General features: G+C 46.1%; 1 protein-coding gene across 2 annotated transcripts in view; it reads right to left on the bottom strand.

Moving 5' to 3' along the window:
* ASIC2 (acid sensing ion channel subunit 2) overlaps positions 1-19,008 on the bottom strand; it is a 1,284,497-nt gene that overhangs the window by 76,887 nt on the left and 1,188,602 nt on the right. For both annotated transcript variants that reach the window (XM_004385412.1, XM_004385413.1), the window contains exon 3: positions 11,719-11,846. In XM_004385412.1, coding sequence (XP_004385469.1) covers positions 11,719-11,846 — 128 coding nt within the window. The remainder of the gene's footprint in view (positions 1-11,718; positions 11,847-19,008) is intronic.

Raw genomic sequence — 19,008 nt, forward strand, 5'->3', positions numbered from 1 at the left:
GGGATAAGTGCACACAGTTTCTGTAGCTGGTACATGTCATGGGAGGCCAGCAGAGTAGAAAGAGAAGCTGATGAGAAGGTAGGCGGGGGCTAGAGCAGAAAGGGCCGTAAGGAGATCGCTGGACTCCACCCTGTGGGTAATGAGGGAGGCAGACGCTCAGATTTGGGTTTTAGAAAGGTCATGTTCACAGAGAGAATGGATTGGAGAGGGACATGATTGGCAGCAGGGAAGCAGCTATTGTTCTTATTCAGGGGAGAGGTTATGAAGGACTGAATTAAAGTAGTGACTGGGGTGGGGGATAATAAGAGCTAACATTTATTGGACACTTACTGTATACTGACAACTCTTCTATATGCATTATGTGTATTAACTCACTCAGTGCCCTAATTACCCTCTGAGGTAGGAACTATCATTATCCCCATTTTATAGATGAAGAGAACAAGGCACAAGGTCACACATCTGGTGAATGGAGGTTTTTACTCAGGCCCCTTACGGGGTTGGAGAATCTAGGGGGAGGAGCAATTTTTGGGTACAGGTGTAGGGGGTAGGAGAAGAGGATGAGTTCAGTTTAGTCTGCTGATTTGAGATGCCCGTGGGACTTTAAGGGGAGAAGTTTGGCAGCACCTGGATGGCTGGGACTGGAGCTCAGGTGGGAGGTCTGGGCTGGAGGTAGGAATCTGGGAGTCATGGGAAAGGGTGAGCTCATGTGAGGAGATTGTAGACTGGGAGAGGCCAAAAACAGAATCCTGGGGTGCTCAGCTTTTATGGGGTGAGTGAAGAAGAAAGGATTGCTCATGAAGGGAACCAAGAATGAGTAAGCACACAGGTGAGCGGAGAACAAGACAAGAGTGGAGGAGAGTGTTTTAGGGAGGGCATGCTCAACAGTCCCCTTACTGCTGAGACCAGGTGGGATGAGGACTGAGGAGTGTCCTCTGGGCTCGGCATCTACGATTTTATGGGTGACTTTCACAAAGAAAAAGTTTCAGGGGAGTGTTAGAGGTGGACTCCAGACTGAAGTGAGCTGGGATGTGAAAGGGAGGTGAGGAAGCAGAGGCAAGCAGGTATGGAGAACTCTTTGAAGAACCTTGGTTAGGAAGGGAAGGAGAGGGAGATGTAGGATAAAGAGTGATTTTATCTCCTCCCAAGACTTGAGCATATTTTTACTTGGATTCGTTTTTTGAATTCCCTCAATAGAGCCTAGCACCATTCCTAGCTCATGTTAGCCAATTAACATTCCTTTAAGAACCCTTCTCATCCCTTTCCCCTGCCACTGCTTCCACCTTGAGAAAAACCGTTCTTATTGTGCAGGAAAAACTGGTGAAAATATGACTACTGGCAAAACCATCTGGAGATCTGAAGATATTTCTATTTTAGAGGCTAAGTGGCAACAAGTGATTAAGTAGCTAAGCTAGTGGGTGCGTAATTGATGATTATTTCTAGTCTGTTTATGGGAAACAATGTACCCTGTTTATCTCAACAGAATGGCCACGCAGCAGTCTATTTGGCATTCTGGCGTCTTCTTAGTACTTCAATGGAGTGGAATTGGATGCTGCCATATTTATGTGGCTCCAGCTCCGGCTGTCTGGAAGTCACTGAAGACATGTGTAATAAACTCTCTCCCTGCTTTGAAAAAAAAAAAAAAAAACAACTGGGCAAGTCTCCCTTTCTAGTGGATTCCATGAAACACAGGTATTAAGGACTATGGATTTGGCTGACAGATTGACAAATGAGGCTTCTCTTTTGAAAGAGACTAGGAAGTTGTATGCATTTGGAAGTTTGAAAGGAGCTGTCAAAAGCAGGCTAGTGAGCACCCCACCCAACAGCTGAGCCTTCGTATTTGGGGGTAGGGTGGGGGATACTGTTTCTCATTGTGAATTGTGGTGGGATTCCCTCCAAATGTTGGACATCTGGCCAAGCTATGCCAAAGGCAAAGGCTTAAGCTTCTGCAGGTGCCAACTGGGCTCAGACATGCTGCCAATGACCTAGCTGGGGCCAGCAGGGCCTGGGCATTTGTGTTTGGTTTTATTTACAGCCCCAAGTTGGCCAGTGGGCAGCTGCTAGATGCAGGGTGTGGTGTGACTGTGGGCATTCTCATTGCACTTTGGAAACAGCCTATGTGGGGTAAATGAGGAAACAATGCAGAGTCCAGGCTGTGGAATGAAAACCTTTCTCCCTCTAATGGTTGCAAACTGGAGGCGGAAGGGGTTCTTGGTGAGAATGGGATACCTCTGGGCAATGAGTTCTAACCCTGGCTCCCAAGGCATTTCTGAGACCCTTAACTTTAAACCCAAGGCTCCGTGTTCTAGAGAACCGCCTGAACAATGAAGCTGGCAGCCAACGAACCACCCAGGGTCTTCTGCTTCATTCTCAGACTCACCAAGAATTACAGGCAAGGTGGCTGAATGCATATTTGATAAATACATGGAGAAACATTTAAAAAACAAGGATTGTCACTGGGCTCTCTGAGGTGGGGTTGGGAAGTGACTAAGGGCCTCCGATATCAAATCATGACTGGGAGTTGCACGAGGATTAGCGGCCACCTTAAATTAGGGACAAAGAGTCTGACCAGTGTTGTCAATGTTGAAGGCAGTTTGGTGTTATACTTCCACCACAGGAATGCTCAGGCTTTGTACTTTCACATATATTCACTCATTCATTTGATTCTCCCCAAATTTCAGAGTTCTATCCTGATCTTCTCTTCTCATCTGTTCATCCACTCTACCTACACAGATAGCTTCCAGGTCTATTATCTTTAGCCTTGACCCCTTTCATGAGCTTTTGATTTGATTTGATTAGGGTCTCTGAGATTAGGCCTGAAATAGCATTACCTATTACAGCCTGGCCTAGCAATTGCAGGGAGAGGGAGGGCCCTCAGGGCACATTTTAATGGGAATTTTGGTAGGGGTGGGTGAAAAGAGGCAGGGGAAGCAGTAGAGTGCAGCAGTTGGCATTCATTCCTTCTTTCACCAATTCACATTTATGGTGCTCATATGTGTACTAGGCACTGTGCAAGGCACTGGGAATATAGAATCTGAAAGACACAGTCTTTGCCCTCAGACAGTTTCCAGTCTACAGTGAAGCAATGGGGGTTAATGGAGGCAGGTCAGAAAGTAGGCGTAAGGAGCAGTGATTTATAAGGAGAAGCAAGCTGTCCTACAATGAGAGCTTTATATTTCTTAGGAATGTGACCAAAAAATGCTAAGAAAAAAAAAAAGATCATTCTGTAAGCACTCCAAGGCAGGGACTAGGCCTTGCTTATCTTAACTTTCCCCGCTCAGTAGGTACTCAGTGACTATTTGCTGTAAGAAGAAATACATGTATAAATGTACAAAGCATCGTGTGAGTGAACAGAGGAAGAGCTAACTCCTCCCTGGGGAGCGGCCGGATGGGTCAGGGAAGGCCTGAGAGGCTATGATCTTTGAGCAGTATCTTGAAGCGTAGGCCTTTTCCAGACAGATAAGCCAAGGAAGGGATTCTAGGCAGAGGGAACAGTGGGTGCAAATGCAAGGAGGCAGGCATCAAGGAGCATGGAGTGTTTGGCGGGCGGGTCCTCATCACTGGAATGTAGGGTGCATATGGGTCAACTACAGGTAGATGATGAGGCTGGACATGTGGGCAGAGGCCAGGCTGAATAGGGCCTTGAAAGTCATTCTAAGGGGTTTGGGTTTTTGCAAATTGGAGGAAGCTCTGGAATGTAAGCACTTCAAGTAGGGTAGAGATTTGACCACTACGTGTGTGAGTGGAAAGCCACTTCCAAGGAGGGGTGTCCAAGAGCCTCTCTTACTTCGAAAGTTTCAGGACTTCTGTCCACCCCAGCTTTGTCTGTCACTAGCAGCAGCCTAGTTTCTTCCTCCCAGAGCTGGGGGACGGGAAGTTTATCTCACATATCCTTGTCACAATCTACCTTAACAGTATGCCACCTCACCTGACATGAAGGAGGCAGTCAGCAGCTGGTGGCACAGGGAGCAGGTGATACCTGTGTCCTTGAGTGAAGACAGGCAGGGGCTCCCCAGGCTGTTAATGCTGGAGGCCCTTTGAAGCTGTCCAATCCAATCCTCTTGTTAGACAGATGGGGAAACTGCGGCCCAGGCAGGGAAGCAACCTGTCCGAAGTCCCATGGTATATACTCAGGAATAGAATCCAGGCCTCTGGGTTCGCAGCCTGGTGTTCTCGCCACAGCATCAGCTGGCCTCGTGTCTTTGGGCCCTTGGTTGTTGTTGTTGGTTGCTGTGGAGTCGACTCTGACTTACGGAGACCCTATGTGTAGAGAGTAGAACTGTTTCCTCAAGTTTCCAAGGATGTGACCTTTCAGAAGCAGATCACCAGGTCTGTCTTCTCTGCTACTTCTGGGTGGGTTCGAACGGCCAATGTTTTGGCTATCAGTGGAACACTTAACAATTTGTGCCATCCAGGGACTGGGCTTGCAGTAGGAAAAGGAAATATCCACCAGCTGACCACTGCCTGGCTTCGCTCCAGCGCACTCTTCCTAGAGAATTTCCCTGAATTATAATCACGCCGTGTGGTGGAGCACTCCCGCTACCCCCTAAGCTCTTCGACCTTGAGCAAGTTATTTAACTCTGCAGTTTTGTCATCTGGAAAGTGGAGAGAACAATACCTCCCTTGCAGGGTTGTTGTGGGAATTACATGAGATAATGCATCTCAAGTGTCTTTGTAGCACAATGCCTGGCAGGTAGCGCACGCTCAATTTGTAGTAATTTATTATTGTTCTGCCCCTCCACCACCATGCGTCTGTCAGTCTGTCATACTGTGCTGTCTTGCGTGTGGCTGTGACACTGGAGGCTATGCCACCAGTATTTCAAATACTAGCAGCCTCACCCTTGGTGGACAGGTTTCAGCAGAGCTTCCAGACTAAGGCAGACTAGGAAGAAGGACCTGGCGGTCTACTTCTGAAAAAACTGACCAGTGAAAACCTTATGAATAGCGGTGGAACACTGTTGGATATAGTGACAGAAGATGGGCCCCTCAGGTTGGAAGGTCCTCAAGATATGACTGCAGAAGAGCTACCTCCTCAAAGTAGAGTCAACCTTAATGACGTGGATGGAATAAAGCTTTTGGGACATTCATTTGCTGATGTGGCACTACTCAAAATGAGAAGAAACAGCTGCAAACATCAATTACTAATTGGAACGTGTTATGTACAAAGTATGAATCTAGGAAAATTGAAAGTCGTCAAAAATGAAGCGGAATGCATAAAGATTGGTATCCTAGGCATTAGTGAGCTGAATTGGACTGGTATTGACCATGTTGAATCAGACAATCATATGGTCTACTATGCCAGGAATGACAGATTGAAGTGGAATGGCGCTGCATTCATCATCAAAAAGAACATTTCAAGATCTGTCCTGAAGTACAACACCGTCAGTGATAGGATAATAACCACACACCTACAAGAAAGACCAGTTAATACAACTACTATTCAAATTTATAACCAACCACTAATGCCAAAGATGAGGAAAATGAAGACTTTTACCAACTTCTGAAGTCTGAAATTGATCGAACATGCAATCAAGATGCATTGATAATTACTGGTGATTGGAATGAGAAAACTGGAAACAAAGAAGAAGGTTCGGTAGTTGGAAAATATGGTCTTGGTGAGAGAAGTAATATTGGATATCACATTATAGAATTTTGCAAGATCAACAACTTATTCATTGCAAATACCTTTTTTCAACAACATAAACGGTGAATATACACATGGACCACACTGGATGGAAAACACAGGAATCAAATCAACATCTGTGGAAAGAGGTGATGGAAAAGCTCAGTGTCATCAGTCAGAACAAGGCCAGAGACCGACAGTGGAACAGATCATCAATTGCTCATAAGCAAGCTTAAGCCGAAGCTGAAGAAAATTAAAACAAGTCCACAAGAACCAAAATATGACCTTCAGTACATTCACCTGAATTTGGAGACCATCTCAAGAGTAGATTTGATGCACTGAACACTAATGGCCAAAGACCAGATAAGTTGTGGGATGGCATCAAGGACATCATCTTACATGAAGAAAGCAAGAGGTCACTAAAAAGACAGGAAAAAAAAGAAAAGACCAAAATGGTTGTCAGAAGAGACTCTGAAACTTGCTCTTGAATGTAGAGTAGCTAAAGCAAATGGAAGAAATGATGAAGTAAAAGGGCTGAATAGAAGATTTCAAAGGGCAGCTCAAGAAGATAAAGCATTACAATAAAATGGGCAAAGACTTGGAGTTAGAAAACTAAAACAGAAGAACATGCTCGGCATTTCTCAAGCTGAAAGCACCGAAGAAAAAAATCCAAGCCTTGAGTTTGCAACATTGAAGGATGGATTCTATGGGCAGCAAGCATCCAAAGAAGATGGAAGGAATACACAGAGTCACTGTACCAAAAAGCACTGGTCGGCATTCAACCATTTCAGGAGGTAGCATATGATCAAGAACAATGGTACTGAAGGAGAAAATCCAAGATGCACTGAAGGCATTGGCAAAAAACAAGGCTCCAGGAACTGATGGAATACCAACTGACATGTTTCAACAAACAGATGCAACACTGGAAATACTCACTGGTCTATGTCAAGAAATCTGGAAGACAGCTATCTGGCCAACTGACTAGAAGAGATTCACATTTGTGCCCATTCCAAAGAAAAGTGATCCAAAAAAATGGGGAAATTATCGATCAATATCATTAATATCCCACACAAGTCAAATTTTGCTGAAGATAATTCAAAAATGGTTGCAGCAGTACATTGACAGGGAACTGCCAGAAATTCAAGCCAGATTCAGAAGAAGATATGGAACAAGGGATATCATTGCTGATGTCAGATGGCTCTTGGCTGAAAGCAGAGAATACCAGAAAGATGTTTACCTGTGTTTTATTGACTATGCAAAGACGTTCTACTGTGTGGATCATGACAAATTACTGATACCATTGTGAAGAATGCGAATTCCAGAACACTTAATTGCGCTCATGAGGAACCTGTACATAGACCAAGAGGAAGCTGTTCAAAGAGAACAAGGGTATACTGTGTGGTTTAAAGTCAGGAAAGGTGTGTGTGAGGGTTGTATTCTTTCACTATACTTATTCAATCTGTATGCTGAGCAAATAATCTGAGAAGCTGGCCTATATGAAGAAGAACATGGCATCAGTATTAGTGGAAAACTTATTAACAACTTGTGATACGCAGATGATACCATCTTGCTTGTGGAAAGTGAAGAGGGCTTAAAGCATTTACTGATGAAGATCAAAGACTACAGCCTTCAGTATGGATTACACCTCAACATAAAGAAAACAAAAATTCTCACAACTGGACCAGTAAGCAACATCATGATAAATGGAGAAAAGATAGAAGTTGTCAAGATTTCATTTTACTAGGATCCACCATCAACGCCCATGGAAGCAGTAGTCAAGAAATCAAACAATGTATTGCACTGGGCAAATCTTTAAGACCTCTTTAAACTGTTAAAAAGCAAAGATGTCACTTTGAGGACTAGGGTGACTGACCCAAGCCATTATATTTTCAGTTGTCTCATATGCATTTGAAAGCTGGACAATGAATAAGGAAAATCAAAGAAGAATTGATGCCTTTGAATCATGGTATTGGTGAAGAATATTGAATATACCATGGATTGCCAGAAGAAGGAAAAAGTCTGTCTTGGAAGTACAGCCAGAATGCTCCTTGGAAGTGTGGACGGTGAGACTTCGTCTTGTGTACTTTGGACATGTTATCAGGAGGGACCAGTTCCTGGAGAAGGACATCGTGCTTGGTAAAGTAGCGGGTCAGCGAAAAAGAGGAAGACCTTCAAGGAGATGGATTGACACAGTGGCTGCAGTAATGAGCTGAAACATAGCAACAACAACAGCTGCCCCTCCAGGATTCCATTTTTTCTCCCAGCACAGTATTCCTCTGCCTGTCTATGATGGTGGTGGCCTTGGGATTGTGCAGGGGCTCCTATAGCAGCTGAGGCAGCCAGTGGGGCGTTTCTCAGGACATACCTTGATTAACTGGGTTGAGGGCAGATGCCGATTGAAAACAAACAAAAAAGCAATCTTTGGTTTGGATTACAGCCCAATGGCAGGCACATTTCTTGGATTATAAAATAAAATCTAAAAAATATATTGAAAGAAGAGTATGTGTGTGTAATTATGCATGAGTGGGATAACTTTTCCCCTGCAAAAGGACTTTCAGATTTACAAAAGGATTCAGGGCAAGATTCCTTTAAGTCACCAGTTCTCCTTAGGGCTTTTACTTAATTTTCTTAGCATGATTCACACCAACTTTCCAGGAAAAGGCCTTTTGCTCCTGACACTCTTGACACCCCTGGACTTCTTGCAAGGTTTCCTTGCGCTTTGAGCTGGAGTAGCAGAATCCTGAGTGAGAACAATGGAGTCATCATATTTCACTGATTGTAAGATGCATCATGGTTTTTTGTACCACTAGGAAAGAAAAAGCACCATCAATTGTAATTGTAAGATACCATTGATTGTAATACAAACTCTGATTTCAGAAATGTTAAATTAAAAAAAAAACAAAAACGTGCATCTTAGAATCAATGAAATGCAGGATCAGCTGGAGAGGCTGGTACTAATGGCAGAGTGAGGACATACAAATGGGGGGTCAATCCCCCGATTACGTTTGGCTTAACCTAACCAAACCAGTTGCAGTTGAGTGGACTCCAACTCATTGTGACTCCATGTGTGTCAGAGTAGAACTGTGCTCCACAGGGTTTTCAGGCTGATTTTTCAAAAGCAGATCGCCAGGCCTTTCTTTCGAGGCATCTCTGGGTGAACTCAAAATGCCAACCTTCTGGCTAGTGGCAGACCGTGTTAGCCTTTTGCATCACCCAGGGACCCCATATCTGACGTAGCATAATTTTTTTCTTCAAGAAAAAATCTACTAATCCACTGGCTCGATAGGGGTAGAGCTTGGTTGGGTCTGTTTTGTTCACCACTATATCCCCATCACTGGCTCATAGTCAGTGTTCAATAAATATTTGCTGAACGAATAAACAAAGCAAAAAAAAGAAATCTGTTGCCTTCGAGTCGATTCCAACTCATAGTGACTGTATAGGACAGAGTAGAACTGCCCCATAGGGTTTCCAAGGAGCACCTGGTGGATTTGAACTGCCGACCTTTTGGTTAGCAGCTGTAGCTCTTAACCACTGCACCACCAGGGCTCCAAACAAAGCAAAGCCACCTTATAAAATATGTGAAAAACCCAGAAAAGAAAATAAATCATTCATAATTCCCCCACTGTGGGTATTTTGGCTTATTTTCCTTCGAGTCTTATTTCCTATGAATATGCTCTTTTATATACATGTAAACATAATGTATTACTAGATTTAGCTCTGGGATGTGTTTTTGTATTTCTCTATTAATGTGAATAAAATGATGAAAAGAGATGATGCGGAAATGCTTTGAAGACTGTAAAATGCTTAACAAATATCTTATTAGTTATAATAATCATAGTAATACTGATATGAATGCGGTTGATTTTTTGAGAATATACTCCAAAACCAACAACAAATTTGCCCTCTGAAGCTGGGAATAGGTTCTGTTCTCAAATCCTGCTCACAATGGGGAGTCCTTCTTTCATACTGGCAAGAGAAAGAGAGAATCAAGCGTTCTTAGAAGTCATCAGCTGCAACTTCCCAACCAGCCCAGAAATTTCTTCAGTATCATTGATGGGGGGAAGGGGGGAGTGAGTGGGGGGCGGGCGAGGAATAAGCACATCTCAGGCTGATGAAAAGCAGCAACCTACATAGCACTTCCTCCTCTCCAACCTTCACTATCTGTGGGAAGGAGTTACGCTTTGGGTTTCAAAGAACCTTGTTCATTTTCTTTGCATACTAATTGCAATGTAGACACGAAGAGATGTCAACACGAATGAGTAATTCATGATAGTGGTGGTTGGTACACTGAACAAACCACGAAGTCAGGTTTGTCTTGGACAAGTAGCAAAAGATTCACCTTTAGATAGCCAGTGAATTCACGGGCATGCTTATTAGTCTGACGAGTGCTTGGCCCTTTAAAAAGAGGTGGGTTTACTTTCACACCATGCAGAAGGGAGCAACGCAAACACTGGCCAAGGCTAACAGCTTAGGCTCTGAGCTTGCCCACACTGCCCGTCCAACTGTCCACTTTGCCCTCCTAGTCCAACTCTCCCTCTTCCTGACTCAAACCTTTAGCCCTGAACTTCACCTTCTCCTACTGCCTGCATCCACCCCCCATCTGTCAGTTTGTTGTACTGTGGTGGCTTGGGTGTTGTTATGATACTGGAAGCCATGCCACCGATATTTCAAATACCAGCAAGGTCACCCACGGCAGACAGGTTACAGTGGAGCTTCTAGACAAAGACAGACTAGGAAGAAAGGCCTGGCAATCTACTTCCAAAAATTAGCCAGTGAAAACCTTATGATCACAAGAGAAGGTTGTCTGACTCGCTTGCTTTGGACACATCCTCAGGCAGGATCAATTGCTGGAGGAGGATATCATGTTCGGTGAAGTAGAGGGCCAACAAGGGTGTGGGAGACCCTTGGTGCAGTGGATTGGCACAATAGCTGTAATGAGGAACTCAAACATGCTGGCAATTGTGAGGAAGATGCAGGATGGGGCAGCATTTCATTCTGTTGTACACAAGGTCACCGTGAGTCAAAGTCGACTCGACAGCAGCTAATAACAGCAACAGCTGTCTGGTTGCATTTTTTCTTACTTTTCCTTCACCTTCTCTTTGATCCTCCCTTTCTTACACCCTGGAGCCTTGCCTGCTACTACTCACTGACTTAGCTCTTTGCCCAAAGCCTCCCAGAGCAAACGGTCTTCAATAACCTAGTTTAGGACTCGCTCAGAGTCATAGCCTCTCCAGCTTCCATTCTAGGCAAATCTGAAAACAAATACCCAGGGAATATGAGAAAGAAACACTTTCCATATAGCTCTCCTAGTCCTGCTCTGAGACTTTCTCCCTAATGTGGGAAGGTCCCCCATTAGAAATGTAAAACCTGTGTCGGACATGAGGCTGTACCACCCCACTCCACTGACGGGCAGAGTTGACGCAGTGGTCCTGGCTGGCCGGCTGGGGTCCCTTCCCCAGTGCGTGCTAAATCAAAGGGCAGGCAGAAACCCAACCAGCAGGCTTCTCCCACTTAAACTCTATTATTGGCAAGTGACACCCCATTCCTTTTCTCTTTGCAGGTCGTTTTATATTTCAACAAAACATAGCAAACCCTGGCTAACAGTTTCCCTTAATGCTCTATGCCTCCTTTTTTTGAAATAATGAACTTGCACAGAAAGTTTACTGCAACAGAATATTCTAGGGGAGTGGGAAACTCAGTGAAATTAAAAAAAAAAAAAAAAAAGCTGGCTTTCCCCTCACATCCAATTTTAGGAACTGAGAGGTGGAACAGGAGAACTGGGTGATGGGGGGTAGCCAACACCTTTCTCCTCTCCAACCTACGCCAGGGGTGGGAAGAAGTTACGCTTTGGGTTTCCAAGAATGTTGTTCATTTACTCTGCATACTAATAGCAACATAGACCCGTGGAGAGATGTCAACATCAATAAGTATGCAAACCAGGACTTTCATGTAAGTCCTTATATCAAGCCCAGCCCTGTTCCACCCTCTTGGGTGGATTCAGATCCTGCCAGGGGTGGGAGCACCGTTTCTCCTCCTCACACACCTGTGGGAGCCAGAGTAGGCCAGAACCACCGACCTACGAAGCCTGGGGGACTTACCCTCTGCTCCTGTGTGGCCACGAAGGTCTGGAACCCCGGAGCCACCCCGAAGCCCAGCTCTTGGATGAAAGGTGGCTCAGACTGACTGTGAATCTGAACTTTCACTCCTGCTTCAAATGTCGTCTCCTCTGAAAGAACAAAGTTGGACAGAGCGTGGGTCAGTGGCACAGATGCTAAGGAGTCCTGGGATTGAAAAACCTCAAAGGGACCCTAGAAAGGTCATGTGGTTGGCAGAATGCTGTTGTTAGTTGCTGTCGAGTGGATTCCAACTCACGGTGGCCCCATGTGTGCAGAGTATAACTATGCATATAGGGCTTTCAAGGCTGTCACCTTCTGGAAGCAGATTGCCAGACCTGTCTTCCTAGGCACTCTGTGTGGGTTCAAACCACTAACCTTTTGGATAGTAGTTGAGTGCTTAACCATTTGCATCACCCAGGGACTCCTGGTAGGCAGAATAATGGCCCCTAAAGGTGTGCATGTCCTAATCCCCAGAAACTCCAGAAACTATGAATATGTTACCTTACATGGCAAGAGGACATTGCAAAGGTAAGTAAGTTAAGGGTCTTGATATGGGCAGGTTATCCTGATTATCCAGGCGGGCTCAGTGTAATCACAAAGGTCCCTATAAGAGGGAGGCAAGAAGGTCAGACAGACAATGGAAGATGCTACACTGCTGACTTTGAAGATGGATGAAGGGGTCATGAGCCATGGAATGCATGCAGCTATTAGAATCTGGAAAAGGCAAGGAAATAGATTCTTCCCTAGATCCTCCAGAAGGAGCACAGTCCTACTAACCCATTTTGGACTTCTAACCTCCAAAACGGTAAGATAATAAGTTTGTGTTGTTTTAAGCCACTAAATTCCTGGTAATTTGTTACAGCAGCAACGGGAAGCTAATACAGGTCAGGCCAGCTCCTTGCCTCAGTCTCCAAATCTATAGAATGGGATTATGCCATTATCCTGCCTACCAGAAGTCCCTGGGTGGTGCAAATGGTTAAGCACCTTTATTTTATTTACTGACTTCTCTGCTGGGCCATGTGCTGAAGGTGAGGATATCAGGAGGAGGAAAGCATGATGCCGCAGGAATAAAAATAAAAGTAAAGGCTTGCCTGTCTACTAGGATGCTCGCCTCTTAGAGGCGCAGGAGACAAGCAACCACAAGAGACACTTCCCCCTCTTTCAGAGGAAATGAGCCTCAACACTGGGAGGTGGCAGAGGGTGACAAGGTGGCAGAGCCTGGCTCTTCCTATATGTTAGGGCTCCACACTGGTGGAGAATGTCCCTAGGGAATTGCATCCACCCTTATTGCATCTCCCTCCTCGTCTCATCCTCTCCAACCCAGCCTCACCCTCCAAACAGCCCACAGAATACACTTTCCAATACGCAAACCTGCGTAACTCCCTCTCTGGCTCATAAGGAGCCCAGGCCCCTTAACCTGCTCTTGCTTCAGCCTCCCTCTGGGCTGCCGCCTGCTTGGTGGCAAGATGAGGTCCTGCCAGCCAGGGCTGCCCGGCTGGGTCGCTGTGGTTCCCTGCTCTGCACGTTTGCACCTGCATCTCCTTCTGCCTGCAATGTCTTTCCACCTTGTCCACCTGACTGCCTCCTTACTCATCAGGGAAGATTCAGCCCCCAGCCCCACCCAAGGCAACTCCTTCTCTTGCTCTGTTGTAGCTTCCATATATGATTGATAGTGTTCTGCCACACTGCTCTGTGTGCTAATTCTTTACCAAACTGTTCCTTCCACCAGGCTGGAGTGTCCTGAGCCCAAAGACTTTCTCTCTGAATCCTTAAGGCCTGCACAGGGCCAAGAGTATTGCTCAGGAAATGCCTACTGAATGAGTTAGTGAGGGATCTGTGAATCAAACCTCATTCACTATTAATGGGCAAGGCCAATCTGGAGTCCAGGCTAAGGAAAGTTCTAGAAGAGCACAGATGGGGAGAGCATGGGGAAGGGGATGAATGAGGGAGGACTAGGGGGTGGGAAGGGGAGAAAAGGAGGTCAGCAGGTCAGGGGGCGAGGAGACTGGTGTCAGCTTTGTGCCATGGCTAAAGCTGGCATGGAAGAGAAAGGCTGGGGAGGAAGGGCTGGGGCAGGCGTGAAAATGGGCAGGGCTCAGGGAAGGCCTGGTGGCTCCTGACCGAGGCAGGCCCAGGGCTCAGGAGCTGGGTGAGAATTCCAAGGCTGGGAGTATATGGAAAGAAAGAGCCCATGGGCAGAAAGGGAGGATAAGGCAGGGCTTTCATAAACTAGACAAGGAGTCCAGTGGCTGACACTGGGTTTCGGCAAAAGAGACCCTTTCGCCTCAGCCAGGAACCCTTCCGCAGAGGACTCCGTGAAGTGGTTAGACTCCCAGGCAATCCAAGCCCACATGCCTCTTTCCTCCAGCAGTCGACTGTTCTGCCATCTATGTACCCAGAGTACCCTGCTCAAACTCCTGTACATACTTCCCGGTATGTTTGTGGTTTGGGGTCTCTCTCTCTCCCACAGATGGTGAATTCCTTGAGAAAGCAATCACTTCTTAAAATTTTTTATTGTTGTGAAAATACATATAACACAACTTTTGCCAATTCAACATTTTTTAGGTCTACAATTCCGTGATATCATTTATGTTATCTCTTTTTTTACTGTTGTAAAAATATACGTAACTCCCCAAAGCCAAAACACCAAACCCATTGCCGTCGAGTCCCTATAGGACAGAGTAGAACTGCCCCATAGAATTTCCAAGGAGTGCCTGGTGGATATGAACTGCTGCCCTTTTGGTTAGCAGTGGTAGCTCTTAACCACTACGCCACCAGGGTTTCCGTACATAACACAACATTTGCAGATTAAACACTTTTCACGTGCACAGTCTAGTGACGTCAGTTACATTGATCATGTGCAAACATCACCAATATCCATTGCCAAATTTTCCATCATCATAAAGAGAAACTCAGTGCTTCCTAAACAATGACTTCCCAGAGAATCCATACTGGTCTCCCCATTGCCTAGCCCAGGGCCTGGCCCAAAGGTAGATCCTAATGAAGGTTTTTAGATCAGGAAGGAGGGCTGCAGGAGAGGGAGCACTCGGCAGGAAGAAGGAGTTTGAGGGGATTGCTTTCAGTGGCTGTTTTCTAAAGCCTCCCCAAGAGAGGGAGGGGTTGAGGAGGGGCAAGGAACCTGGAGAACAGGCTCCAACGGGGAAGAGGAGAGACCAGGGAGTGATGCTGGGATTATAGAGATGCTCGTGCTTGGATGAACTGCAAGCGTATTCAGTAAGCCGTGGGAGGCAACGGCAGAGATGTCAACACGTGTTTCCCAGAGCGAGTTGAAGCTGTGTGCCTGCTGTCTGACCAAGCTTAAGAAAACTTAGAGCCATTAAGACAGGCTTAAAGGAGGTGACCTGTGGCTTATGGGGGGATATGAAAAATGAAGCTTTTCTGCCAAAATGCTGAGAATAACAGGCAAAGCAGACAGGTCGGGCATGCCTAAATTAGTGAGAACTGCCCAAGGCCAGGCTAATCAGACGGGGCTAGGGTTTGGAAGAGCTCTAGAAGTTCACTACAGGAGCGGCAGTAGCTGTGGCAGAGAGTACAATCCTAAAGTAACCTCATTTCTTTACAAACATCCAGCAGCTAGAAGGCATGTGCAGAAGAGGGTGATGGATAAGGTTTCTGCTCTTTTGAGAATGATGCTGGCCAGTGGAACATTCTAACCAGCTGATGTCCGGTCAGTTCTGACTCATGGCGACCCCGTGTGTACAGAGTAGAACTATGCTCCATAGGATTTTCAATGGCTGATTTTTCTGAAGCATATCTCCAGGACTTTCTTCCGAGGCGCCTCTGGGTGGACTCGAACATCCAACCCTTTGGTTAGTAGTCGTGTGCTTAACCATCTGTGCCAGGGACTACTGGAACATTCTATGATGGAGACGTTCTGTAATTGCTGCTGTCCACACATGGCTATTGACCACGTGATGTGTGACCAGTGCAATTGAGAAACTAAATTTTTAATTTTATTTAACTTTAATTAATTAAATTTAAATATGCACATGTGGCTAGTCAGCAAATGTACTGGACAGCACAGCTCGAGAATATTAGCTGTGAGCAGAGCCCAGCCCTCAAGAACAACAGGGGTGACAAGGGCTCCACTCTCTCACATTCCTAAGCCTGTGCTCCTGCGGGTCTGCTGTGAGGGGTTCCGAGCAGCAGAACCACGCGTATTCATATCCAGCTGAGGGACTGCTGTTCCCAGTTCCTCCCGGAGATGCTCTTCATAAAGCACCATTTCCTACGCCTCCAGGCAGTTTGTTTTTATTCCCTAATGGAGCTGCCCTTGCTTTCTTCCCTCAGTGGATTGTTCTCCAGGTTGGCCGTGAACAACAGCCCCCCTATTCTCTCTGTTCTCATGCTGACCCCTAGTCTCCTACATTTCCTTGACATGGCACATTGTCCATGCAAATATGAAGACCCACTTTAAGAACTGAAATGATTAAACACAGATTGTCAGAGCCAAAGTTGGCCTCAGATCATCTACTTCAGAGGTCTTCAAACTATAATGTATTAAAATCCTACAAAGCTTTATAAGGAGCCCTGGTGACGCAACGGATAAGCACTTGGCTGTAACTGAAAGGTTAGCAGTTCGAATCCACCCAGCATCTCTCTGGGAGAAGGACCTGGCGATTTGCTTTCGTAAAGATTACAGCCTAGAAAACCCTATGGGGCTGCTCTTCTCTGTCACACGGGTCACTATGAGTCGGAATCGACTCGAGGGCACCCAACAACAATAACACAGAGCTTTATAAAATTACAATGCCTGGACTCCACCCTAGAAATACCGATTAGGTCACTCTGGAGTAGAGTCCAGGAATATGCATTTCCAGGGATTCTGATATAGGTTATCTGAGGCCAACCACATTTGGGCAAACAGCAATTTAGTTCAGGCAGGTGAAGTGACTTGCCCAAGGTCAACAAAGCAAGTCAAGAGCATAACAGAGGCTAAAAGCCAGGTTCCCTGACTTCTAATTCAGCACTCTTTCTACCCCACTGTTGCCGTTGTGTGCCATCAAGTCAATTCCAACTCACAGCGACCCTGTAGGACAGAGTAGAATTGCCCCATAGGGTTTCCAAGGAGCAGCTTGTGGATTCAAACTGCCGACCTTTTGGCTAGCAGCCTGAGCTCTTAACCAGTTCGCCACCAGGGCTCCCTTCTATCCCACGAGGAGTGTGGTTTATTTAGTGGGAGCACTGGGGTTCTGAATGGGCCCTGAAGAAAGGGAATGTCATTTTGAGTCTGGTATCCGCCAAAGCCCTTAACTCAGTGCCTGGCACGGAGCGGAGCTCAAGAAATGCTTGTTGAGCGCAAGAAAAGAGCGAAGAAATGTCCTTTGCTGTGTCTGCTGTTCCCTGCCATCTGACTGGCCGTGAGGTTCTGGCTGGACACCGGGAAACATCTCAGGTAGCCTGCAGTCTCATCCCCTGCCATGCAGGTGAGCCAGAACATAAAACAATAGTAACAGCAGCAACAAGAACTGGGGTGGCTGACATAATTTGCAGGTCCCAGTGCAAAATGGGTGATGCAAACGGTTAAGCACTCGGCTACTAGCTGAAACTACTAGTTGGTGGTTTGAACCACCCAGAGGCACCTCGGAAGACAGGCCTGGTGATCTGCTGGTGAAAGGTCATAGCCTTGAAAACCTTAGGGAGCATTTCTACTCTGCACACACGGGGTCACCATGAGTCAGAATCGACTTGATGGCATCTAACAACAACAGCAGCACAAAATGAAAACTCAGGAGCCCTCATTAAAAAATCATTCAGCATTTCAAGGCCATGACAGCAGAGAATTAAACCAAGCATGTGACCCTTCTGAGTGCAGGGCCCTATGTGGCTGCACAGGTCACATGTCCGAGAAGCTGACCGCGACAATAACCCAGGTGGTGCTGGACACAATTATTCACGTCCTCTTACTCCTCCCATCTCCAAATGATTCAACACTGAGTTCCTTCAAAGAGTGCAGGCCCCCAGTGCAGTAAAGGATTTGTCTGTACATCATGAACACTAGGATTCAAAGGCCCAGAGAGAGAGCACGGAGAAAGGGACGGATGCTAGCACATGCACAGTATTAGGAGCCCTTGTGACTTGGGACTAAGCTGATATCCAGACAACATGAAATGAGAACGTTGCATCAGGAGGCGCGTGGCAAAGCAGAGTTCAACCTGCAGAAGCTGAAGCCCGGAGCACTTTTTGGGAGCACCTGCCTAGGCACAGGTGAGGCCTGCCTGTGGGGCGGGTTCTGCGTGTGCAGAAAGAATTTGGGAGTTCTACAGGAGGAGACAGGGAGTTATGGGCATAATGGGGCAGGGAAAGTGCATTGCAATAAAAGAAGCTTAAATCTTTAGTCTTTGCAAATTATAGGAAACACACCGAGGAGATAAACACTGGAGAGAAGTCTGAAGGAACGCTCTCCTGAAAAGCCAGTGGAATTTTCTAGACTAAGAATCAGGGATGTGCCGATACAAAGCAATCTTGTGTTGGATAAAATGGACTTCATAACAGTGGCTAGGTTAACCAGCTGCCTTCAAGTCGACTCTGACTCGTGGTGACCCCATGTGTATCAGAGTAGAACTGTGCTCCATAGGGTTGTCAATGGCTAATTTTTTGGAAGTAGATCTCCAGGTCTTTCTTCTGAGGAGCCTCTGGGTGGAGGCTAACTTCCAACTTTTCGGTTAGCAGCCGAGTGTGTTAACCATTTGTGCCCATAGATGGCTTGAGAGAAGACGGTGGGAGACAGACCCAGTGTGGGGAGAGTCCCGTACTTGCTTCCAAGGGCTGCCGTAACTAAGCACCCCAAACTGGGAGGCTTATCATAAGAGAAATTTATTGTCTTGCGGTTCTAGAGGCTAGGAGTCTGAATTCAGAGTGTCGGCAGGACCATGCTCTCTCCTAAGGCTCTAAGGGAAGATCCTTCCTTTCTTGTCTCTCCTGGCTTCTAGCATTCCTAGGCAGCTGCCGTTTAACTCCATCTGTCCTCACGTGGCTGTTTTCCTTCTGTCTGTCTCTCTGTGTCTCTTCTCCGCTTTTATAGGACACCACTCAGATGAGATGAGGACCCACCCTACTCAGGTATGACCTCATATTAACTATTAATATCTTCAAAGACCCTATTTCTAAACAAGGTCACATTCACAGGTACCAGGGGTCAGGACTTTCACATACACTTTTTTTCCCCATACAAAAATTCATACATACATTGTTATGTGACTCTAATTGCTTTCCCCACACTGTGACAGCACACTCCTCCTTTCCACTCCT

This window comes from Trichechus manatus, unplaced genomic scaffold, assembly GCF_000243295.1.
Source record: "Trichechus manatus latirostris isolate Lorelei unplaced genomic scaffold, TriManLat1.0 scaffold00138, whole genome shotgun sequence".
NCBI classification, from domain to species: domain Eukaryota; kingdom Metazoa; phylum Chordata; class Mammalia; order Sirenia; family Trichechidae; genus Trichechus; species Trichechus manatus.